This window comes from Gavia stellata, chromosome Z (assembly GCF_030936135.1).
Source record: "Gavia stellata isolate bGavSte3 chromosome Z, bGavSte3.hap2, whole genome shotgun sequence".
Lineage (NCBI taxonomy): Eukaryota > Metazoa > Chordata > Aves > Gaviiformes > Gaviidae > Gavia > Gavia stellata.
Window position 1 is genome coordinate 88,213,772 of NC_082637.1, and position 25,570 is coordinate 88,239,341.

Consider the following 25,570-nt stretch of genomic DNA (forward strand, 5'->3'; position numbering starts at 1 on the left):
CGCCATTTTGCTTCGGGCACTGTGGGAGATGTAGTTCCTGCCTCCCGCCGCCCCGGGGCACGCGGGGAGCTGTAGGCCGCCGTGCCGCGGGTAGCGGGCGGCCCCGCAGCTGTTGTCCTCCGGTGCGGCCGAGGCCCCGCGGGGGTCCCGGCGCCGGGGCGATGAGGGGCGGCGGGCCGCTGGGGCGGGCCGGGCTGGCGCTGCTCCGGCTGGCGCTGCTCCTCATGGCCGCCGCGCCCTGGGCGGGGGCGAGGCCGCGGCCCGCCGCCCCCGGGGACCAGCCCCGGCCCAGCGTGGTGCTGGTGGCCTGCGACTCCTTGGTGAGTATCCGCGGCGGGATGGCAGCCGGCGGCGCGGGGCCGGGCCGCCGCAACGGCTGAGGGAGGGCGGGAGAGCGGCGGGGGCTGCCTCGGCGGTGGCGTTTCGCCTGACAGGGACCTCCGAGGTTGTGGCAGCGGGGGCTTTCTGTGGCTTTGCCCGGGCTGCGACCACAGGCTTGCGAGAACAGGGCAGTTTCTGTTCTCCACCACCTCCACAGGGTGGAGGGCTTGCTTGGGATGATGAGGGCAGGCCTCCCGTGTCGTTGAGACCTTAGGTAACTTGTTGTCTAAACCAAACTCGTCATTCTTCCCAGGAGTGTGCTACGTGTTTTCATCAGGTGCCTTGCAATAATCAGAAGCTTCTGCATAGGTGGTTCCCGCGGTCTCCTGTGGCACATAGAACTCGTCACCGCAGCTTACGGTGGGTGGGGGTATGCCAGCAGGACAGTGGGTCAGGGCAGCAATTAATGGAACAGACCTGGGGTGTGAAATGAATGCTTTTCTTTTGGCTTGAAAAGCAAAATGGAAGGTCACTAAACCCTGTTACTCTTGCCATTGTAAATCCTGAGAACGTTAGGTCTCCACAACAAATGAAATGGAGAATTTCTGTAATCACAGATGAGATGACTGAGTTTAGCTGTTGGGCATCATATAGTGACTTACTCAGACTTTTATTAGGTCTAACAAATATGACAATAAACTTCTCAGATGAGTAACTACAGCTAAAAGGATAAAGGAACCAGTAGGTACATGTTTATAAATTTCTAGTGGCTTTATTAGAGTGATTTATTGATAAGTTTGTTTTAAACCCAGACAATTTTTTTTTTCCCATTCTCAAATACTAAGTATATTTCCTTGCTTTCAGCTACAGACAGCACATTTGTCACCCTTTTCTCACCATGCTTCTATCTGCCCACTCAGCATACTGGAAATGCTTTTATTAAGGTTTTACTTTGAGGAAAGGGAAAGCTTTAGTTTCTCTATCTCGTCTGAGCTCTCCTTTCTGTTAAATCAAACGTAAGCCCCATGATGTTACTGCCAAGACTTTCACATCTCATGACTTCTCGCTCACTGTTGAGAAATCAGCGCTTGGCTCCCAGACATCTCAGAATGCCATCCTTGACGGCACAGTTAAGAGCGCTTGACTTCTTGCCTGCTGCTTGTCATTCTTGGGATGAGTTCTTCCTAAGTAAACATGTATTATCCTTCAAAGCCTTTCTTAAAACATGTGTTTGCTATGATTTCAAAGGTAAAGCAATAGCTCCGTATTTACTTTCCTTCCTCTGACTGTATTCTTTGTTTATTTTTATTTTATTTTGAGAATATCATCTTTCTTAACATTCCAAAGTAGTGCCTGGTTTTTGTAGATAAGAATTTTTCTCCAAGTTTTCAGCTTTCACTATATTATTTACCAATAAAATGCCAAATTTATAATAGTTAGGTTCTGGGAGTTTGTCAATGGCCAGTTTGTCTCCAGATGCTAGCAGAAGCTGCAGACAGATCTTAGTAAGACTTCTGTATATCGTCCTGTAAACAGGAGGATTCTCTTGACTATCTTACGGGGATTAGTGAGGTAACCCTTACAAAAATGAAAGACAAAACCCCAGATGTTTGTGATGTTCTTTACAAAAACAGTTAAGAACAAGGTGCTGTTTCTGAGAAGAACTGTATTTGCGAAGTGCATGTAAAGAAGAATATGTTAAAAGAATTGATGTCTTGCATAAGTTTTTTACGAGATGGATTTGAAGGCAGAAGTGGCTTAACCATTTTGATTACATCACTAGTAGAGAACAGGAAGAGTTGAGTACTGTTGAAACTAACAGTTTTTCTGGAAAAAAAAAAAAGCTTAAGTCCTGGAGGCTGTCAAAAGGTATAGGCTTTCATTTGAAAGTGTGCCTGCCTTTGTCGTGGGTGATGCTGTCTACGAAAGACTCATACCTGTTTTCGCAGGTGTGACACAAATTTTCTACTCAGTGATGCTGGATGGTGCTTGGCCTCCAGCGCAGTGACCTCTTGCTTGAACAGCCAGCTGTCTGCTGTGGTGTCACATCAAGCACTGTCCTTTTCGCAGGGCTTGCTGGTGAAATCTGCTAGTAGGCAGTTCAGCTCCTAAATTGCTACTTGAGGTTAACTGAATGATGACAGGCTTTGCTTGCAATGCAGCTCAAATTCCTGGGTGAAATGAGCTTGCTTGTGTTACTCAGAATGATTGTATTGCCTGAGGTACTGCAAAACCCGCAAGTCCTACACAGTTCTTGGAGAGCGGATTTCTGGGAGTAGCTGTAGACCTTTCACCTTCTCAGCCTGTTGAAGAAGCTTACTTCTTTCACTGAATACACATGTCGCCTGTCTGTCCAGTATCGAAAGAATGAACTCTTGTCTCCAGCTGTTCAAACAGACAATGTCTTTGTTGGAGAAACTTGTGAATATGTTGTTGACAGGATGACAAATCAGTTGTGTACTTTCTGAAGAGCACTTTCAAGTTCCTTTCAAGTTCATGTTGCGGATTACAGCTTATTTCCAGTTTGTCCTACTGAATGCTTGTTCTGATTGCCATTAGTAGTAGTGGACAAAATAAGGCGATCGGTCTTTTATCATACTCTGATCTCCAATGGCCCGGTTTACTGTATAGTTGTCCACTGCAATGTGGTGCTGGGATGCCACAGTTTGCTCTCCTGGTGCCAAATGAAGTGATTCTCTCTACAACGCCGTGTTATCCAATAGCATTTTCTGCCAGAAAACAAATGGAGGGAATTGTTTTCTTCTGCATGCAGTCCCTGCGTTGAATTCTAAAGAGTGAAGAAAATGACGTTAACTCTCTGGCTGTGGACTTAGTATATGAGCAGTGGCTGAGTTGCTAGTGAGGCAATGAAGCGCTCGTGATGTAAGGTTAAAATATTTTGAACAATGACAGAATAATTCTAATCTTAAAATATTTCAGTAATTTAAAAGAATTATTTCCTACTGTGGAGCACAATTATGCTGTGCTTAATTCTTCTCTGGGTTCTTTCTGGCATGTTGCAAACTCTGATTATATGCAGTGTTCTTTGTAAATTTTCACTTGGGCGATTAGTGCCTACCACTGGGGAATCCTGGGTAAGGGAAGCAGCAGTAGCATAGACTGCAAATTCTTCAGGTCTGCTATCACTTATCTTTGGTGTTGGGTTTTTTTGTCCTCTCACAAATGATTCCAGAAAATTAAACTAGTAAAACTAAAGTGAAAATTCAGAAACATATCTGCTAATGTGCAGAAACAGCATAGTATGAAATTGATAGGAAGTCTTACAGTGTCTTATCTGTATTCTTAAATGTTGAAGACAGAAAGAAACTGTTGTTCTTTCCGTGTAAGCTTGCCTAATGTTTCATATAGGAGAATATTATATTAAATACAATGTTTGTTTCAAACAGTTATTTTCAAAACAAATACAGTCTTTCAAAAAAAATGCATTTTCTTAATTAAAAACTGTAGAGGCTAGAAGTTTTCAGAACCCCTGCATCCATCTACCTGTTTTGTTCTAAGCTAGTATCATTTTCTGTTATCATTTGGAGTTTTCACTGTGATTCAGATGCCTGAGAAGTGTTTGTACCTGTTTCAAGTGTACCATTATCTAAAGCTAAAATTTCACAGAAGGTAAGGCCTTGGTCCTGCATCCCTTGAGACTGTACATGTTCTTAACGTTTTGATGTAGTTGATCAAAGGTCTCCATCTGAAGTGGTCATGGAGTTTTTATTAGTCAAATAAAACTACCTATGCAGTGTTAAGAGAAAGTAACTCCCATGATTCACTGTTGGTGATATCTGCTGATTTTTGGTTATGATTCAGCAGGAGCAAAGTGGTCGTTCAGTTGAATATTTTCTGTTGAAGAGGTAATATGTTACTAAATAATTGTTTTCAAGATTTCTCATGTAACAAAAAAATAACGGTAAAATCCACAGGGCAATTTTGTGCTTAATGTCCTGTAATGATGACTGTTAGCTTCAGCAGACACCAAGAATCCATTGTGCCAAATGAGGCTTGCTCAACGTTTGGCACGGAAAACATTTTTTGTAGGCTGCTGATGCTGGTAGGCTGCATGCGGATACAAAGAAGTTACTGCAGAGTTACAAGCAATCACATACCAGCTGTTTTGCTGTGGTTCCTCATATAGGAACTATTCACATGTAAAAAAAAAAAATTTAAAGTAACTTGGTAGCATGGTCTGTTGCCCATATATAGAACAGAGGTAAGAATTTGCATGCTGGCATGGCATTTGTTATGCAGAGGCTGATGTGGTAATTTGTACATTGTCTTTGTAACAAATGAGCCAGTAGCTGGTGAACTTGTAACTGGCGTTTGATGCACTCTCCAGGTCTTCTTGTCTGCCTGCTTACATGCTCTTGCAAACGAAATGCTGTGCAAAACACAACTTCTAAGCTACCTGTGCTTTAAGGTGTTTGTGCTTCTGTCACAAATCTAGAGGACGGTTAGTCAGATGCCTACATTCGGAGATAAAGTAAAACTGTGCAGACTTACTGTCAACAGTCTCTCCACCAAAGAGCTGACCGGTAAGGCTGGGGCTGAGTTGGGACATGTTATGGAACCAAGGAAAGACTTATAAGTGACAGGAAAAGACAGTGACCTAGAACATGAAACATGGTTTCACATCATAATTTTGTACAGTAAAAGTACCAATTCAAAATTTTGGGTCATTGTAAAGTTACTGGTTAAAAACTCAAGCTAAAGAAATAGGTAAAATGAAGGATCAATAGAGTATCAAAAGGGAACCGTTGCAGGTGCCATTTCAGTGGGAGAATAGCCTTCCTTCAGCATGCTGACCACTTTTCCAGTCCATAGTTTAAAATAAGTTCACAGAGACATGGCGTGGATAAACCTTTAAAAAGAGGAAAAGGATGAGGGATCAGTTCTGGTTTCACAGAAATATGTACCAGTGTACACATCTGCATTGGGATTCAGACTGACTCCTTTTCATCTTTTACCGTACCTATCCCTGTTGAATGCATCATGGTAGGACCCTACTCCTGCAAGAATTGGAGCTTAGAATATGTATAGTAATAGAAAGGAAGTAATGTTACTGTGAAGAAGTCCAGTTATCTTTTACATAACATTTTTTCATAAGTAATCAATTTTATATTGTAGCTTCTCAACACTTACCTGAGTAGAATTGACAACATTTGAGTAATACAAGTTCAAGGTAACAAATCTATGATTTAATGCAGCCAATAGTTTGGGTTAATGCTGTTTATATACTCTTTTTCTCTGTTTGATTGCAGGATGGACGCTTGACATTTTATCCAGGAAATCAGACTGTGGATTTGCCTTTCATAAATTTTATGAAAAGATACGGCACTGTCTTTCTCAATGCCTATACCAATTCTCCAATTTGTTGTCCTTCCCGCGCAGGTAGGACCAAGCAAAACATCGGATAAATACTTGCACATGTCAATTTAAATATGTGGTAATGATGGGAAATTTCAAAGGATTTCATTTTGGGGGATTTGTTTTGTTTTTCAATAAGACTCGATTTTTTTAGTTTGTGTCTGAATTGATACAGTATTCTCATGTTTGATCTGTTTCTCTTTTCTGTTTCTCATGTTTCTTCCTTTCTTTTTTTTTTTGTTCTCCTTTTTCCAGCTATGTGTGAGCTCCCAAATCATTTTGCAAACTGTACTGAAGCTTCAGTATTTTTTAAAAATCTTAAGGATTTTTGGAGAAATCATCAGTTTGTCTGCTGCGGTGCTGAGGCTCCATTTGGAAGTACTTTCCATTCCCCATACAAAGTTAATAAATCTCTTCCCTGTTCTCAGGAAAAAGTATTAAATAGTAACAGCTGAATAAATCGGTGGCTGTTAGCACTGCCTTCCAATGACATTTATTCCAAACACTCTGTTAAATATTGGATACATCATTCAGTAGCTTTAATTGAATACTTGAGTATTTTTCTTTACTTGCTGCAGTCTTTGCCCTGTGTTCAATTTCACCCTTCCAGAATTTGCTGGGAAGTTAGAAGGAAGCTATATTTCTGAATCAAAGGTTACATCTTAAAACATTTCTAGCCCTTTCAGTTGTTGCAGAGACCCTCCAGAGGTGATGTAAATGAAATTTCTTCTACAGCTGAAAGGGAGATCCCCCTTTCTCTCAAGCGTATATTGGAAGAAGCAACCAGTCCTGACTGCAGCAGGCACAGGCTGTCAAATTTAGTGTTAGTGTTCAGTATTCCATTTATTGGTAACCTAGTCCCCTTTTCTGTTTCTCAAGGTCACGTTTTAAGTGAGTGAGATTACATGAACACGCCATTAGTCTTGTTTTCTTTTTCTTGATTTTTGAGCCTTTCAGCCAGTCTTTGTTGCTGAGAACAATAACCTTGTGTTAGGTTATTTAATTTTAAGACGTTTTGTGAAAATAGCAGCTAGTGCTCTCAGTGAGGAAGAGGCTGCATGATGAATTCAATGATACATCAATTCTGTTTAGCATTTTAGGTGGTCCATCAACATCATCACGACCACTGGTCAGTCATCACAAGTGTAGCACTGAACCAGCGGGACATCTCTTGTTTAGCCAGTAGCTTGGAGACCTGCAAGGAACTGAGGATACCTCTGTTGTGGAGGTGTTGGGGATGATACTAGAAGAGGTGGTGGGAAGGAGGACTTTGGGGTGGGCAAAGTAGGAGTATTGCCATGGTATGGCTTTGGGGTTGACACACTGTTTGTGCTTACAGGATATTTCCATTGCTTATAGCACAGCTTAGTTTCGTTTCAGGACTCCCTTTGACTCTAAATTAGCATTGGGAAGAGTGAACGATTCTCGACAAGCTGCAATGAAACACAGGAATTCGCTAATAAAAACTTTCTTTATAGTTCCTTTGCAACTCTTCCCTTGGTTTCATTTCTTCTTGGCCTCTTCTTTAATAATCTCACTTTGTTTCTACAGCTGATTGTGAAGTAGATTACCTAAAAAGGATAAAACTGAGGGCAAATAGTATTTATAAAAAGACTATACTCTAATTCCCTCCACAAACATACTTAACTTTAAATTCACATTAAAATCAAACTGAAGTAAGGAGAGATAATACTCTGGAACACGTGTAAAGACATGACTGTTTCATCAGGATCTCGACTACCATGGCATTTTCTTTCTGTGATCAATAAGAATATTTCCTGATCTACAGAAAACCTTGATTTAATGATTGCATAGCACCTGGAAAGATGGGACCTTCTTCTGTGATTCTGGGGATTATTTTAGTAAATGTTGTTATGCATATTGATGATGAAAATAAGATTTGGAAGAGTAATACTTTGTATTCCCTGCTCTATTGGATCACAATGTGGACTTTTTAACATCAAAAATAATGAGAAGATTGATCCCTTCTCAAGTATATTCAGCTTTAGACACGAAGTACCACTTACTCATCAAAAACTGTACCTCTTTTTTTTTTCTTTTTTTTTTTCCCCCCCAGCTATGTGGAGTGGTCTTTTCACTCATTTAACAGAATCTTGGAATAACTTCAAAGGCCTAGATCCAGATTATGTAACATGGATGGATCTCATGGAGAAGCATGGCTACCACACACAGAAGTATGGGAAATTGGACTATACTTCTGGACATCATTCAGTAAGGTAATCAGTTAGGTTCTCCTGCTATGAAGTGGACAGGAGTGAATAAATCATGTAATGGTCGGGCAAGTGGTTTCTGTCTCTGATTGAAATGGTGGTAGCTTTAATTTAAAAGAAATTGTGTTAGGAGCACAGGAACCCCTGTGTTAGCAGGGGTCTGTCCTGCAACTTTATGCAGAAGCAAGCATATCCCATGCAGATGCGCTTTGGCTTTTACCTGTAGCTGGATGGTGAATAGCAAGACTGTGGCTTTGACCAACATGAAGGAAGGTTATTTTTGATCATTGGTATTGCTCCCTATGTGAAATTCATAAACCGTTTTTGCCTTGCCTTGAGTCTTCCTGGCTTGATTATAGTAGCAGTGTAGGAAAAGCAGAACAAAGAAATGTATTTGATAATACGTTAATATTAAATCTACCGTCACAAAACATGAGGTGTGTTTGGGGTTTTTTTTGAAGGCCATATGTTTTCACAGACTTGTGCTGTACTTCCTATGCTCTAAACCTTTCTTTTAAAAAATTTGACTAGAATTACAGCAATTTGTGAAAAAAAAAATCTAAAGACTAACTGCATTATGTTCAAAAAATAATAAGCATAATGTGTCTGGACAGTTGGGACAAAATATGGTGGCTTTCTTCTGTGTGTTTTTTATGAAGATGCACAATCTCCCTGACTAATAATGATGTCTGTTGTTGAAATAATAATAGAGAGTAGATTTTTCTTTTATATAAACTGGTTAGTGTTACTTAAAATTTCCTCAATTCCCTCACTAAAATGGGCAATTGGAAGTTGAAAGGTCGCATGGGTAGTTAATAGTATGTTGCACGTACACACTGCTTTTTATTTACCAGATACTTTATAAATCGTATCCACTTAGGAATCTGGCCAAAGTAGTAATTTCTTCTCCAGTTTAAGACTGTCAAAAAAGAAAAGAAAGCTTTTTCCCTTTTTCAATATATCAGTTCTACGCTGGAAGTAAAAGGTTATTCAAATACAGACTTACAGCAAAAACTTCATGATTACTTACTTCACCAGACAGTGTACCTATTTGTGTACTACTGATGCTTCTCTCTTGTCTCTGGGTGCAGCTCTTGTTAGTAACTTAGCATCTAACTATGAACAGATGGGTGTTCAACCCCTCGCCTTTTGCTTTGAATATGTTTCTGAAGACTGCATTATTCTTAAAACTTTTTTGTTTTTTTCCAGAAAGAAACAATCACTTGTACAACGTACTAAAAAGTCATCTGCTATAGTGTTATTCTGATTCTTTGTGCTTGCTGATATGAATGTTGGGAAAGTTTCCTCTCTGGCCAGAAGTAACTGAACATTAAGATGAACGCTTCCAGATGTTAGTATTATTGTAGTGTAGAGGTGGTTTGTTCTGACTGCCTCAGGCATTCACGCTTTTCAAAAGTGCATAGTCTTAACAGCCTTCTGTAAAGTGACAGTAACAGGCCATTCTTTCAGAAAGCAAAGGGTCAGATTTTGTTCTGTGTAATGAAGCAAGATAGAAATTATTCTGTGGGTGTGTCGTTCTTACGCATTTCTAGAATAGATTTTCAGTAAATTACTCTGAAAAATTAAAATTGTCTGCAGTATTATACAGACATGCTTTTCTTCTGAATCACTTTTGTGCAGAGAAAATTCTGTGTTGTCTAAATAGTATATAGTATGCACTCGCCCTGCCTTTCACTGAGAAAGAAGAAATGTTTTATAACATTGAAATCTGTTTATCTATAATCTAAAGTCACTCCAGGTTTAAAGAAGAGCAGGTCTAAGTAATTCCAGAAGTTCCTGGCTGTTCATATGATAACTGGAACATAAAGGGGGCACTGAAAAAAAGGTTGGTTGCATATAAATATCTGGATTCCAGAAGTCTTGCTTTCATTTGCCTGAGCTGAAGACCATAGGTGAATTCTGGCTTCAGTACAAAGGCTTTCACGTGGGAAGTGCGAAGCTGAGCAAACAGATAGTCCTTAGTTCTCAAATAAATTCTGTTGTGTAGGAATTAATGCAAAGAAAACCTTAATGTGAGAATATATAGAAGAGGAACGTAACTTTTATGTTGCTTAGCTTTCTAAGTTGGTAAACTCTGCCAGCTCATAATCTCATACCCGCAAATACTAAGATTCGTGTTCGAGTAATATGAACAGGATTGCTGGCATGGAGTAGGGCAAGGGATGTCATCCAGTGAGGTCTTTCCTAGTCTTCTGTTGATTGGCAATAATGAAATGGCATTTTGCATAGGTATTTTACACTCTTTAGGAGTGGAAAGTTGCTATGGTGTGATACTGTTACCTTGGTGTCTTGCTTACGTCAGTCTTCAGGAACATCAGGCAAATAACCTTTTTGTTTCCTTAGTGTGGCTATCTTACTGTATTCTGTTTTCCTATTAGAATAACAGGAAGAGGAATAGCACACAGAGCGCACAATGATCTGGTTGCCATCCTGCTATCAGGATGCCACTGACAAGTCATCTGTATGGTGATCATAACACTGACAATCCCTTCTTCAGTACTGACCTGTTTTGCTGATGTCATTCATGTTCTTGGCTGTCGATGCATGGCATTGCTTTAACCTTGCTCTCATACTTATTTTGTCTGGTACTCTCACATTTGAATGGTTCTATTGATACCATTCTAAATATTTTTGTTACAAGTCTCCAGAGATGAGAAATAAATTAAGACAATTCAGGTTTTGCAAAACTGTAGCAGCACCAGTATCAGTGGAGTTATAATCATGTGCTCTGATTTTCCTCATTCTGCCATGCATAGGTTCACCTACTTTAGCAATAGGGTTCGAGTCTCACAAACAGAAATTATGATGTAACCATATAATCACATCATGTTTGCATAGCTCTTGGACCCATGAGGCTGAATTCTTAGGCACTTCAAAGATAACAGAAAAATACTGTGACATCTATGGTGTTGCAGTTTTTAATTCTCTTGTATTTAGGCATTTATCCTACATTTTTACCTGGTGCAAATTTTTGATACGTTTTTTCTAACTTTCCCTTCAGTGAGAGTTTGAGATCTGTACTTAACAGGATCAAGCCCTTACTGTTATTTGAATAAGTGTGGGTAGGGGTTGAGAATAAATGAAAATAAACACATGGTTAGTCAGCCTTTCTATGCCTACACAAGAGGAATTTGCAAATGGCAGTTTACATGGTTTTTAATTCAAACAATGAAAACTGCGAATACAATTCCTCAGTCAGAGAAAAATGTACGTCTCGTTCCTAGCATGGCATCTGTGTAGACATTTAAAAACCCTAAGTAGCCAATTAAGTAATCTATAAATAGTGTAGAAGAGTTATAGCAAAGGTTCCTGTTCATCGTGGAGATAATTAAAATGTCTTGCTGTTTTAATTCCTTGTTAAAAAGGAAAGTAGCGAAGGGATATAAAACAGTTCAGCTAGCACAAGATTCAGTGGGCAGTGTTAATCTCTTTGGAAACTTTTCTTAAGCACATATGTTGTTTATTTAAACAACAAAACCACCACTGCTCCTGATCCCGTATTTACCTAGTAAGAAAATAATTGTTAACTTTGCTGCTGCAACATTTAAGTTGTGTGACATAGATTGATTTTGCTATGTCCTAACCTATTGCAAATAGTGCATTGCGAACACAAATTGTCTCTGTAACTACGGAAGTTTACGTATCTTAAAAATACAAATCCATAGTGAAATGTACTAAGTATCCATTTGAATGTGACTTAATCATAAGATAATTATTCATAGCTGTGAATTAATCAGATTTGAGGAAGAGGGCTTCTAGGAAGTACACACAACGAAATATATACTGACAGCAAGAAAGAGCTGGATCTTCAGCCTCTGGACTGTTGAATAAGTGAAGCCTCTGCTTCCTGTCAAAAAGACTCCGTTTGTCTTTTTGAATGCTGGTGGCCGTCTTCACTTAAAATTTAAAATAGGTGTAGTTACTGACTGTCGTGTAATTACTTGCACTTGGGTTAATAATGATGGTAGTTCATTAAGCTCTGTCTTCAATGTTGAATTGTTGTATTCCCGTCCTTTATTGGCTTTTTTTCCATTGTGTGTTTGTTACAACTGCTGGAGTACTATCTGCTAGCAATGGTGATATGATCCCCCTTCATTCCCATTGAAAGTGTTGAAAATTGGAATTAATTACTGAAGCTTTTAAATAATTATCTGTCCAGCCCTTGCTCTTTCCTTTAAATTCAAGATGTGAATCTAGTATTGTCCCCTTTTTCAATGCTCCACCTGGCTTTTTGAAGATTCTTATTTTGGCATATTTTTTTCTCCTCTTTTGCCTGAGGATTAGTTTTCCTCTTAGATGTATCAAAACACCTCCTTTGTTGCTCCAGAATGTGGAAAGGGTCTGAAGTGGGATTATTAATTTTATTTTTTTTTTTTAGTTTTGGGGGTTTTGTTTTTGTTTTTTTTAACTTGATCCTAACCTCAATCTGATCGGATAGTCAGACTGGCCTGTGGCCTAGATAATAATTTTTTTGTGCAAGACAGTATTATGACATCAGATGCAGTTTGACACACACACAGCCCCCTTTACCATCATTTCATTTTAATGTTTATGAAATGTGCTTTCTCTATAGGCCATCTAGCTACCTTAATTTGTTCTAAGTAATTTAGCTAAACCTGTTTCCCTTGAAAGTGTGAGCCTAGACAAGGAGTTAAAACAATAAAAAAATTGTTGTTCATATAATTCTGAATAGTCTTTCTGGAGGTTAGAAGTGCACTGGTAAAATTCCTATGGGGTCAAAACTGGTTAGATGTCTTTAGTAATGCTGTGTTTTGATGAAAGTACATGATCAAACCTTGAGCAGTTTCATATTTTCTTCTATCATTTCTTTGCTTATATTGAAATTGCCATGACCAAAATGAAGATCAGTCAAGGTCTTAAATAGGCTGTTTCCTCCCAACCCTTGTTTATGGCAGTTGTGGTGTCATTCACTCTGGCAAAGAAAAAAGGCCATCTGCAGCTCAGATTTCTCAGTGTTTTAGAGAGGAAACAATTGTCATGATATTAGAAAATCTGTTCCAAAAATATTTTATCATTAAAGTGTTGTCTTTTTTTCCCCCTTCTTGCTTTCTCCACACCCTTCTCTTCTGTTATTCCCTTTTCTTGATAGCATTTATCAACTATATCAAAAGCAATTGTACAAGATAAATTGCTGTTACACATTTTTGTCGTAAGTGATAGTGTTTAAAAATGTTGTGACAGTACAATCCAAAACCAGACGGTTGCTTCTAAAGGCAGCCTTGCCAGGCAAGTTACTTCCCAGAGGACTCTTTCAAATAACAAAAATCTAAGGCCCTCTTTACCAGGTAAATAGTATGTGAATCCATGCCAGAACGGGAAGCAGGGTCAACAAGATGGAGATGTTATTTCTAAATACTATATATTTTGTAGATGTGAGAAGAACCATTCTGACATGAAGTGATAATAAATAAGAAAGAACATTTAGGAGCAGAAAAAATGGCTAAAGCTTTGAGTATAAAATAGATGCACAATAGCTATTGATCATTTGAATAACAAATCTCCTTTATGTAGAAATTACGAATAGATTGCAGCTACAAGTATAGGGGAAGTTCTTCAGGAATTCTTAACTCTTTTGACTTGGAGGAAGAGTGAAGAAAACGTTTTCCACTGAGTATGTATCTTGAGTATATATTTTTCAGTAACCGTGTGGAAGCCTGGACTAGGGATGTCGACTTCCTGCTCCGGCAAGAAGGGAGACCCATGGTAAATCTTACTGGTGATAAGAAGCATGTGAGAGTGATGGAAGCAGATTGGCAGAATACTGATAAAGCAGTAACCTGGATAAAGGAAGAAGCCGTTAACCTTGCTCAACCGTTTGTTCTTTACTTGGGACTAAATTTACCACACCCATATCCATCACCCTCTACGGGAGAAAATTTTGGGTCCTCTACATTTTTAACATCTCCCTATTGGCTTGAAAAGGTATGTGAAGATGAAATTTAAATATAAATTTATTTATAACTGTACATATTATGAGCAGTATTTTATTTATCACGTGATTTTTCAAGACAGACCTAGTTTTGATATTTCAGTACACAGTAAGAAAGTACTTGGATGTTAGATTTCTGATTTAAGGCTAAGCGAATAGAAGTCCAGAATTTCTCTCTGTTGTAGAAAATGGTTTGTTAGCAGTAGTCACTGAATCAAGAAAGACATTTGGAGTTCAGTGGCTAGAAACGCATTAAACAGAGAATGAAATCATTGCTATACTTAGCTGCAATTTTTTTCAGTAATGGTCTGAAGTTCATTGTAGCATTCTGTATTGTGCTTGTTATAAATGATGCTATATGCAATCATTCTCTCTGAGTTTTATAGTGAGATATTGACTTTTCCTGCAATATGGACCTAGAACGTGAAGTAGTACAACACAGCAGAAGCCTCTCTTTTCTGTTAACTTCTTTCCATGCTACTGTAGCTTTTTAATGTTTTTAGAGAGCAGAAGACTCCCATTATGTCTGTATGTGGAAACCTAACAGATAGCACTCCATTCCAAAGAGGTAGTAAATACTTTTTCTGTCTTTTGTGGTTTCTAGGCGCCATTATCTGTCATAAAAATATAAATGGGTTACAACAACTTTCACTGCATAAAGGCATTAAGATTCTCTGCAGCTGAAGAACTGAGAATTAAGTTGAAAAGACTTTACGCTTACTTCAAAAAAACCCATATGCAATTTATATAACTCATTCGGCCTTTTCTACTGGGGAACAGAAAAATCTCTTTATGTAGGTGCAACAAAAATACAAAAACTTAGAAAAAAGGATATACAAATGAAGGTTGAGCGACATGAATTTCTTCATAATAGTGAGGGTTGTGGGTTCTTCTAGGAATGGTGAGAAGTTTGTGGGGAGAGGAAGAGCATGGGGGGAAAAAAACCCTCATTTGCAAAAAGCAGTATGTAGCATGGACATTAAGGAAAACTTTCTAGGTGCTAATTGCTAGGCTAGACATGTCTTGGGAAGTGGGGGTACCTTTTTTCAAGTAACAGACAGAGTTTTAACATCTCTGACAAATGTTTTGTCATCCTTAATCCAGTTAGAGTACTTAAACTCCATAGTTTGCTGAGGTCCTTTCCACCACTACATGTACATACTCAGTGAAACACATATTATCATTTATTGATTATTGGCTGATTCTTCTGGAATGTATCTATGTTTTGGCCATGGAAGAAGCAGTCTTTGAAAATGACATAGATCAATCTCATGAAGAAGTTTGAGGGCATAGATGAAGAACTTGAATTAAATTTTATGTTTACTGGGGAGCTACTACAGAATGGCGTATCAACATGGTATGTTTATGAAGCCCTGTGTTGCTAAGCAGATGGTCCCCTGTATTTTGCACAAGCTGGCACATTTCAGGGCAGGTGGCTTCTTTCCTAGCTATGAATTATCACAGACAGACAAAGGGATTATGACTTTGTGACTCCTTAAAACTAGGTTGTAGTCCTGTAGAAAAGGATTCAGTCTTCTGACGAATCGTGGATGGAGAGGGACACTTTTTGCTCATATTGTATCTTAAGCAACTAATGAATACCATTTGAGGAGTCTAAAATATGACTTTGTGTAGCCAAGGACCTTCAGCAACAGGAAGATGACTGAAGCAGTTGTCTGCTATTATTTTATCTTCCATGATAACTTTTTGCAGTGTATTTTCTATACAACCTAAGGAAACTTAGGGTTTGGTATGGCTGTGTGACTATTACAAAGCTAGGTTTTATCCCTATGTTATGGGCACTTTAACTCTTGCTGTCTTATGAACTGTTTAGATGACTTAATACACGTGCTAGATGATTCAAGAGAGAATATTGACTATTGTGGGGGGTGGAACTTTGTGGGTATTGGAACACTCGACCATTACGGCACTGGTGGTCAGAGATCTACCACTGCTTGAGAAACAGACACTACGCTAGTAGCTCCCCAGACAGCTCTTGGTTATCCACGCCACACCTTGGGGCAAAACCAAATTGGGTTCAGCAGGGATTGATACTTTTAATTGCTACACCAATAAACAGGCATGTAATGCTTCAAGGGGCAACTTTAGTCTGATTGCTTTTGTGCTGCAGGGAGCCCCTTGGACAGTAAGTGTCTCGGTTATTTTATCAGGAACCCGTGCTGCCCACGTTTGGGGCCAGCCCACGAGTGGAGCTGTGGCTGCAGCCCTGGGACCGTGCCACACAGGCACCGGAGTTGCTGTGCCGTAGTCTAGGCCTCAGCTCTGTTTCTTAGAGAAGATTTTCAGAGGTAAATGAGAGCAACAGGTGTGGTTTTATTTAATAAACTGAAGTTTTCCAGTCTGAGATTACATCTTCTCTGCTCTGTGGTAATTTGTGCTTTAAGTCTACAGTATAGAAATAACAAACTCTGTTAAATGCAGCGCTTACTTAAGGGAATGCTTAGGAGTGTGACTGCCTAGGCTAAATCTGTGTGTCAAACTTTGAGGCTGTAAAGCTGGTACTGCAGCACACAGTGTCTGTGAGCATGCCAGTTTGAATATACAAATCCAGCATTATTTGTAATTGATTGGCTCCTACTTTTTAGTTTCAAACTGATCTTAACTTCTTTATAACGAAAGGGATTGACACCTGTAGAAACAAATAGAAAAGGATTAGAAAATTGGACTAATGTAGTGAATTCTTTTTATCAAGATGTCAAGACATGTCATCCACTGTCCTGGAGACCTTCCCAGACTAAGTAAATTTCTGTGTTGTTCTGTAGGCTCACATAACACCTGATCTTTTTGATACATACGGTTTATAGTTATCCTATAGTTAATGAGGCACTATGCCAATACTTAACTCTAGAGCACAGTTCTAGAAGATTGTTCTGCGGTATCTCTCTTAAAAAAAGATATCAGCTGGTAAAGCATGTATTTCTGGCTCCTAGCCTTAGTTTCTAGCTCATTTTTATAGCTCTCTCTTAAAATTCCTTGATACCTGTGGAAGCAGAGGGAAAGTATGGAGGAAGTAGCAGCACCATGTAACAGATAAGCAGCTTGTGTTTCCTGGACCACAAATTGAGGACTGTGAATTTATGCTAAGAAGTTTTAAATTAGATCTGTTTTTTAAAAAATTATTTAATTCAGTTGCTAAAGTAATGTTAATTTCCTCTTCTTTTTAGGTAACTTATGAAGCTATTAAAATTCCCAAGTGGTCTTCTCTTTCAGAGATGCATCCAGTAGACTATTACTCATCTTACACCAAGAATTGCACAGGAGAGTTTACAAAGCAGGAAGTGAGAAATATTAGAGCATTTTATTATGCTATGTGTGCGGAGACAGATGCCATGCTGGGTAGGTAATGTTTCATTATACAGTGGGTTTTCTTGTTCTGATTTTTGGAAGAAAATGCTGGTAGGGCTGGTCTTTGGAAAAAAAGAATCAAAAGCACAATTCAGATCTGGGAGTGAGTCACATGGATGTTGCTTAATCAGTCTATATGATAAATAACTGGATAGCTTTTAAGGCTATTGCAAGGTGAATTCAGAGTACTCTGAAAAGTCATCACAACCACCAGTCAGAAATCCTGTAAAAGCCCAGTAACTGCAGCAAAACATTGCTTGACCCATGAACAAGAGGAACTACATACTCTTTCATTAAGTACTAACAGAAATAATGGAAACAGTTGTGAAGGGGACAGACCGGCAAAGCAAAGCTGGAAGGAAAGATAAATGTTAGGGCATAAGCAGTTTCCTTGGAGATTGATTTCAAATGCACAGACTGGATGACAGCTATTACGCACAGACTAAACAGGAAGGTTACCTTTGAAGTCTCCCTTAGCATCTTATTATTGAAAGTTAAGAAGAAGGGGAAAAAACCCAACTTATTAGGCATGCAGAATTCTTCCTAGTGTGCAGCAAGGTCTACATACATAAAAATTATAATGCAAATCGGTCTTCATTTACAGTATTTTATTTCTTAATTTGAAAAGTGACCATGAAAGAACAAGAATTCCCTTGCATTCTAGTATGAAATTCATTAATAAATAAGCTAACCTTTTAGTAATGTTAGAATGATAAAGTAATTTAAAAGACACAAAATTACTCTTCCACATTTTATGAAAGAAAAGAGATCAACAGGAGCCTGACAGTTTTAGGGAATGAAGCTATTGCAAAGTATCTGCACCAGCCTTTAATTTGGTAACATAATTTTAAGTTTTTAACTAGTCCGCTTAAGCAAGAATCATCTTAGTGTTTTATCGTTAAAGATGTGTGAGTACTTTGCTTTGTTACCGACTTCATTGATCTTCACCTTGTCTTAGTTGCACGGATGTATGTGCAAGGGGCTCCTGTGGGGATATAAGCACGGGAAGGAGAGACTTCCACTGATTGTGTGTAAGGTGGATACTGTCAAGAGTCCTTCACCCTAAATGTAGTGTCAGGCCTTCTGCTGACCTATTTTACTGCTGTTGAAATAACTATTACTGGTTACGCTAGAAATTAAAAAAAGTGACGACAGCAAAAATGCAGCTTGTCCTGTGGTGCATCCTTGCGTTTTGAAATTTTTGTGATTGTTATTCAGTGCCCTCCACACTTCTTTGGGAGACAGATCCCTTCAACTCCCTGATGACTATACACTCTTCTGGGCTGAATGCTTTGGGCTCTGCCTTCTGTGGCAGAGAGAGGAGTTTCCAACCCTCCGTCTAGGATTCCTCAGGGTTTGCGTGCTGCTTTGCAGGTACAGAAGTTGGAAGGAATGTTTTGAAGGTATCCTTTTCAGTATCTTTTTCTTGTTGCAGGTGAGGTTATTTCAGCTCTGAGACATACTGGGCTTCTTAAAAAAACAATCGTTCTATTCACTGCAGATCATGGCGAACTTGCCATGGAACACCGGCAGTTCTATAAAATGAGCATGTATGAAGGAAGTTCCCATGTTCCTCTTTTAGTTATGGGGCCAGGTGTAAAAGAACAGCAGCAAGTACCAAATGTGGTATCTCTCGTGGATATATATCCTACCATGCTTGGTGAGTTAAGTAATTTCAAATTAAATTTTTTTTTCCCAGTTATTATTACGCATTTGTATTATAGTCAGAATTACGTCTCCACTTTGTGAGGCAATGTAGTAACATAACAGGAGATAACAATTTATCTGTGGAGCATACATACAGATTTAATACAAAGTGCAAAAAATTGATGTAAAAATTAAATAAAGGAGCTGATGATGTTCCTTATCACTGTTACTGTCATCAGCACAATTACAGTGAATGATTATATACAGGATTGTTTGTTATAAAAGAAAAAAAGGTGATAAAAAACAATCAGATGTGGTTTAGATATGAATAATCCTTGCTAGCCTTCATACCTAACAGTTTACTGTAAAAATTATAGTGTAGATGCATCCGGAGATGAGATTAAACCTGAAAGTATGGCAGCTTCATTAGCTTATCAAAGGAATGTCCTTTATGAAGGGTTATGTGGAAGAAATGTGATTAAAAACTTTGTATAGGAAATGTACAACTGATCTGGGCAAGCGTAATAAGATATGATAATAGCCATCCATTCTTAACATCTTGGATATGGAAATAATTCATTATGGGGCAGAGAATCAAATAAAAAGGACTGACATCAAATTACTTACAGATGGAAATTACTTCTAAGTGTGATTATTTTTGTTTTGAACAGTTACCTGTGATAAAGCATGCAGGAGATGAATCTCATTGGAACTAAACATTAGGTGAAGTTGCCATTCTAAGCCTTATGTGGGATCTTTTAGGCTGCCGATCAGAAAAATGGTCTTTTCAAGACAGTCTGCAAAGCTTGCTCTCTAAGAAATGTCCCATGTACACTGCAGTCACCTGAGAGAATGTGGGGCAGTAGGTGAAACTGTACTTCTATCAGTAAAAGCCAGTGAAAAATCCTTTTCTATATTGGTTTAAGTTGATTTTTCTAAAAACAGAACAAAAGATACTTATCCATCTGACTCTTCTCAAAACTTTTGAACCAGTTACCCAGTTGAAAATAGGATATAATCTGAGTAGCTTTCTCTTCCAAATTCTGATGTCAAATCTTTATATATATGAAGTAATATGTATTAGATATGGTTCTTATATAAGTTGTGGTGTCATATGTAAAGAGTTAAAAATCTCTTTTTTTTTTCTTCTTTGTGCCTTTTCCCCAAATAACATAATTGGTCAGGTGGTTTAACATCCCTCCTTCCTGCTCTTTTCCTCCTTTTTTCTCTTCCCAGAACTTTGTTTTTGTAAGTCCTTTCCTTCTGTTCTGGCAGTTCCACTTTCCTGTAATTGGAATGTCAAAAAAGGCACATACGTCAAGATGAATGTGAAAACATGAAGAATCATCTCTGTCATCTATTATCTCTTCAGGCTGCATGCTACTGCTGACTAATGAGGAAAGGGATTTTGAGTCTTTTTTTGTGATAAATGTAATCCCTTTGCTTTGCGTTGTCTCAGGGCAACAATCTCTCTTAAGATGCCATCCAAATGCTTTGCTCAATACTTCCTCCTTTACTGACTTTGAGATTAGGCGCACCCCATAGCAAGTGTGGTACAGATGTTATGATTCCAGCAGAATCTGTGTGATACAGATAATTCAGCCAGGAGTGCAACAGCTCTTCCATTTTTTAACAGGATGTAGCATGAGCTTTCCTCCAGACAGCAGTGGCTTTCTTGGTCTGGGTGGAAATACCTTTGGATCTCTGTTGGAAAAGCAGGAATTACTGAAGGTGCCAGCCTGGAGCATTCTTTGCACGTGGAGAATGCAGTTACTGCAATTAATAGCATTACTAATTTAGGATGACAGAAGAGGAAGGCCTATATCCCTTTTTCATTTGTTCAAATGTAGTATGTATTTGTTCAAGTTTTTAGGCGACACCCTGGAAGCTACTGGGTTTACATGTTACAGGTCTTCCTAGTGCTTAGTCAAATGCTGGCCTTTTTATTTACTAGAGGAAGAACTACAGATTAATGACAGGCATATATGCTGTAGAAACGGAGAAGCAGGAAGATAAAGTCACCTATAGGCAATCTGTATACACTGGGTATCACCACTCAGCATAGAACAGAAGATAAAATACTACCACAGTGCTCTGTGAAATGGAAAGTGTTGAATTTTGAATGATTATATGCTATGTTCACTAGGGTGATAAAAGACAGCAGTAGTGGTCATACCCTGTTTTTAGGACATGCTGAAGTTTAGGTAACATCCTTGGGATTCTGAACTATGTTTTTCAGAATGTCTCTGAGAGATCTTTGCAGCCTCATAATATTGACCTGATCTTTGGGAGCTAGAGACACTTGTGATGTAAGTTGATACTGAGGAGCTTATTCAAGTTATAGTATCTGCTAGGGGCCATCTAGTAGGGTATAGAGTCATCCAGTGTTTTCCATATGTACATGTATTGATACCACCTCTGATAACCATCTGAATCTCCATCCCTACCAGAGAAGCAAGTGGCCCTGTTCCTCAGTTTCCCCACCACTTATAGGTGATAACCATATTGGCTACCTTATGTAAAGTCTTTTGTTACTTACTAATGAAGAATGCTAGATAGGAGCGTAGCACCATTATTATCGAAGAAATTAATGGTTAGACCGTGTTGGATATGGAGCTTTTAAAGTCCTTTCATGCCATGACAATCTCTTTCTCCTGCCTGATGTGGTCAGAGCAGAAGGGAAATGTATAAAACCATGATTAAAAAAATAAAAAAGCACCACCCATCACTGGAGGCTATCACGATCGGTTTTAATGAACATCTGTTCATTAAACATTGACTTGGACATAGCCGATACTGGTTCTGATCAAGGTGGTGGGCAGCTGACTTTGGAAAGTTCCTTAAGCTTTTTTCTTTTATTTTTTTTGTGTATTTTGGGGTTCCTGTGTTCTACAAGGAGAATAATTAGGAATGCATGTTTTATTACTGAAATAGAATTTATGTTCAGACACCTGTAGCATTACGCTAGGCTTTTTTAATCACGGTAACTGGAGTAGCATTTTGACTTTGTATATCTTTGCTTAGATATAGCAAGAATTCCTGTCCCACAGAACCTCAGTGGATATTCTCTTATACCGCTGCTACGTGGAAAGGCTGAAAACGAAGTATCACCCAGAGGGCCGAGGCCCTCATGGGTGTTGAGTGAGTTCCATGGATGCAATGTGAATTCTTCCACGTACATGCTTCGAACTGGCAAATGGAAATACGTCGCGTACTCAGATGGCCGTTCAGTACTTCCACAGCTGTTTGGTATGTTACAACTTTTGTGTCCTACCCGACTTTTTATTTAAACCAACTTTAAACCGACAATTTACTTAAATGCAAATTGGCTCTTAACTGACTTTTTGTTTGTTCCAGACCTTTCTGATGATCCAGATGAGCTAACAAACGTTGCCATAAAGTTCCCAGTAATTGTACGTTCCTTGGACAAAGTACTCCGCTCTGTAGTAAACTATCCAAAAGTTTCTTCTTCTGTTCAGGAGTATAACAAAAGACAGTTTATCAGTTGGAAACAAAGTTTGGGTCAGAATTACTCAAATGTTATTGCCAACCTTAGGTGGCATCAAGACTGGTTAAAGGAACCAAAAAAATACGAGAATGCAATTGACAAATGGCTTAGTCAAAGTAAGTAAATAAAAACAATCTAGACTTCGTAGGACTGAGGATATGAAAACATTCTGCATTTGTAATATTATGCTGTATTTCAAGTGTTAGAATTATGTCTTATATAAGCTATTGAAAGGAAAGATGCCCGAACAATTACCGCTTTGTGTTAGGAAGTCAAAAGCACTTTATACAACTAGCCATCACAACAAATCTAGATTTTTACATGTTATAGTTCTGTAACACTTAAGCATACATAGGAAGTGTAGTACGTAAGTACTAATTGCATGTATGGAATATTTAGCCGGTTGTAAAAAGGCAGAGTATTAAGCATTAGAACTCAACAGGAATTTCCATTTCTAAGGACAGCCTAAAGCAAGGATTATAAAATTTAGTGTAGTGGGATACCAATTACAATGGAATGTGCTGGAGCCAAATTTCCATCAAGACAGATTTTAAGTCCACAATGAATACACATCCCTCCACCTTAGAGAAGCTATAGCAGTTAAGAGTATCATCAAAAAGTTAGCAACTAGTATTGGTCTGAATGTAGATGCAGTTTATTCAAGTACTTACTATGTCAGCATTCCTCTTTTATACATGATTGACTCTCCATCTTCTCAAGATCTGCCTTCTAATCTCTTGCTTTTGGATCTGGTCCTGATCACTCCTTGCTGTTCAAAATTTAATAATATGCATAGGGTACTCATTGAACATGTGTGCAAGTGAAGAGAAATCTGATTTCTGATCACTGTTGGAAATTAAACCAAAACAAACCTCTCTGACCAAACCTGTGAGTAGAGCAGTTCTCTGAAAAGTGGTAGTGTGATTTGCATAGCATAAGATGAAAGCTGCTTAAATAAATCTCTGTTATGCAGTTAGATTGTGCAGGTAAGTGTTTTAATGTGGATCAGCGAGTGGAGAACTGGAGCCTGCAGTGTACGCAGAGGAGATGCAGTTGAACCTTGCTGAGGAAGTTAACATAAAAATACTATTTTACATTTTTTCAGGGATGTGATAAAAAAAGAAAGCGGTTTTGGAAGAAGGTAAGATTTAGCTAGTAACCCTTCTGCTTAAGGAAAAATGTAATTGTAGCAGCACTTACCTCTGCTTAGTCTTGATCACAGTTGTTGCTGCTATAGTAACAATTCAGGATGACATTATGCATAATACCTAAATGCTTTCTGGAACCTGTAATGAAATACTCAGCAGTAGCACTAAGGTAGTAAAAATAAACCTGAAAAATACATGTCTTTTCTGATGGCTAAGCACTCTACATGCATTTTGTAAACTACTTACCACACTAGAATTAGGTACATATTTGTGAATATTTTAGCTGGTTTATATTTTTGTGTTCATAGAACATTAGGTCTAACCTTACACTACTTACTGCTACGGTAAGATTTTTTTTCTTCTTTTTTTTTTTTCTTTTTTGTAGGCAAGGAACAAATTAATAGTTGAAATAAGCCTTCAAACACTGTAGCACATGTAATTATAATCCTTGCTAAAATGAGTTCAGATAGCGATGAAATAATTTTTATGAAAAACACATCTTAGCAGTGTAATGTAAAATGGCTGCATAAGAAGAGAAAATAAATATATCCATATAAAGCCTCATTTAGCAGGGAAAAGAATAAATAAACTGATCAGTTTCCAGAGGTCTGGACAGAATGCAGTACGTTGTACAGAATACAGCAAAATAAAATTATGGGGAACTGGATGTGTTGTGTGTGTACTTTTTTTTTTAAAAGACTGAATATTTAAAGAAATTACTGGGCAAAACTATTTTGTCAGTTCTGTGGACAGCGCTTTCTTCAAAGACACGAGCTTTTAAGATGTACTTATGAGTTAGGCTTACAAAAGTGCAATTTGTGATACTCGGTGGAATGGAAAAACAAGTCGGAAAAACAAACTTCTTGCCGTAACTCCTTGCAACAACTTCTTGTGTCACAGGCTGTCCACAGAAGCCCAGTGTGCAGGAGCAGGTTTCCAGGCAATGCAGGGAACCCCTGGTTCTAGCGGAGCTAGAACCTCGGGTGATTCTGTGGCCTGTGACCAGACTGCAATAAGATCTGAAGTCAGTACGTCTAGGCTAATACTTCTTTTTGCATCTGGTCTCCTTAAAATGCTTATTTAAAAAGAAAACGTTGACTTGTTTGTTAAAAGCAAAACTTTGACTTCTGCAAGTTATTTGTGTGTGAGTGAACCTTTGTTCTGAAGAGTTAGAGATGGCAAAAGCCCCCTAATGCCTTCCTGCCTTCATTTGCAATAAACAATCTACCTGTGTTGGTACAGAACTGAGCTCATTTAAGTCCAGAACAGATACATTTAACAATGTGGTCATAGCCAGTTACTCTTAGTTATGCCAATGCATCTGCATTATCGTAACACAAATCAAATCAGGTTTGCAACATGCAAGGTTGGCCAGCTAACACAGGAGAAAAAACCTGGGTTTCCATCACACTGAACGAGTTAACGCAGTATTAATACAGAAGAGACGTTGGGGAGTGAAAGGGAGAAGGAAGGCTGGAATGCCAGCAGGCTGAGGTGTATTTATTGGATGTAGCCAGGTCAACACAGCCTCGTGAGATGGTTATCCGAGACTACCAAGGGCATTGGCCTGATCAGCTTCTGAACTGTTACCTTCAAGTGCTTACAAAGGCAGGAGAGGTGCTGCTGTCCTGATGAACAAAAATGGGAATTATTTTCATAAATACAAGGTCCTAGTGGTCACTGGAGAGGTAAGAGACTGGCACTGCCAATTTGCCAACAAATCACATGAAAATAATCATCTGCTGCCTTTGTGAGGATAACTAGCCTAGTCAGTAAGGGAAAAATCAGTGGCGAAATCCAGACTTTGAACGCACTTGGGCAACAGCCTATCTGATCTTATTTAAAGCAAGCTATGGAAATAGAATCTAGATGAAATTACTGTAAGTTAGGTTCACAACCAGTGAATATCAAATATCAAACTCAGTAGTAGATACCAGAAATTAAGAAGTGGGAAGGCTGGTCAAATAAGGTCTGCAAGAATTCGATGTAGTGCTGTTTGGTA

General features: G+C 38.7%; 1 protein-coding gene across 1 annotated transcript; it reads left to right on the forward strand.

The window, feature by feature from the left end:
* The first annotated feature begins 161 nt into the window (after positions 1-161).
* On the forward strand, positions 162-24,235 carry ARSK (arylsulfatase family member K). Its single transcript, XM_059833726.1, has 8 exons — positions 162-320; positions 5,592-5,721; positions 7,775-7,934; positions 13,610-13,892; positions 17,085-17,256; positions 18,701-18,925; positions 21,937-22,161; positions 22,270-24,235. The coding sequence occupies exons 1-8, from the start codon at positions 162-164 to the stop codon at positions 22,542-22,544; spliced, it is 1,629 nt and encodes a 542-aa protein (XP_059689709.1). The 3' UTR covers positions 22,545-24,235.
* Positions 24,236-25,570: the final 1,335 nt, after the last annotated feature.

Coding starts and splice junctions, on each gene's coding strand:
- ARSK (XM_059833726.1), top strand. CDS start 162: ATGAGGGGCGGCGGGCCGCTGGGGCGGGCCGGGCTGGCGCTGCTCCGG. Junction 18,926..21,936: donor TATATATCCTACCATGCTTG/GTGAGTTAAGTA, acceptor ATCTTTGCTTAG/ATATAGCAAGAATTCCTGTC. Junction 22,162..22,269: donor AGTACTTCCACAGCTGTTTG/GTATGTTACAAC, acceptor TGTTTGTTCCAG/ACCTTTCTGATGATCCAGAT.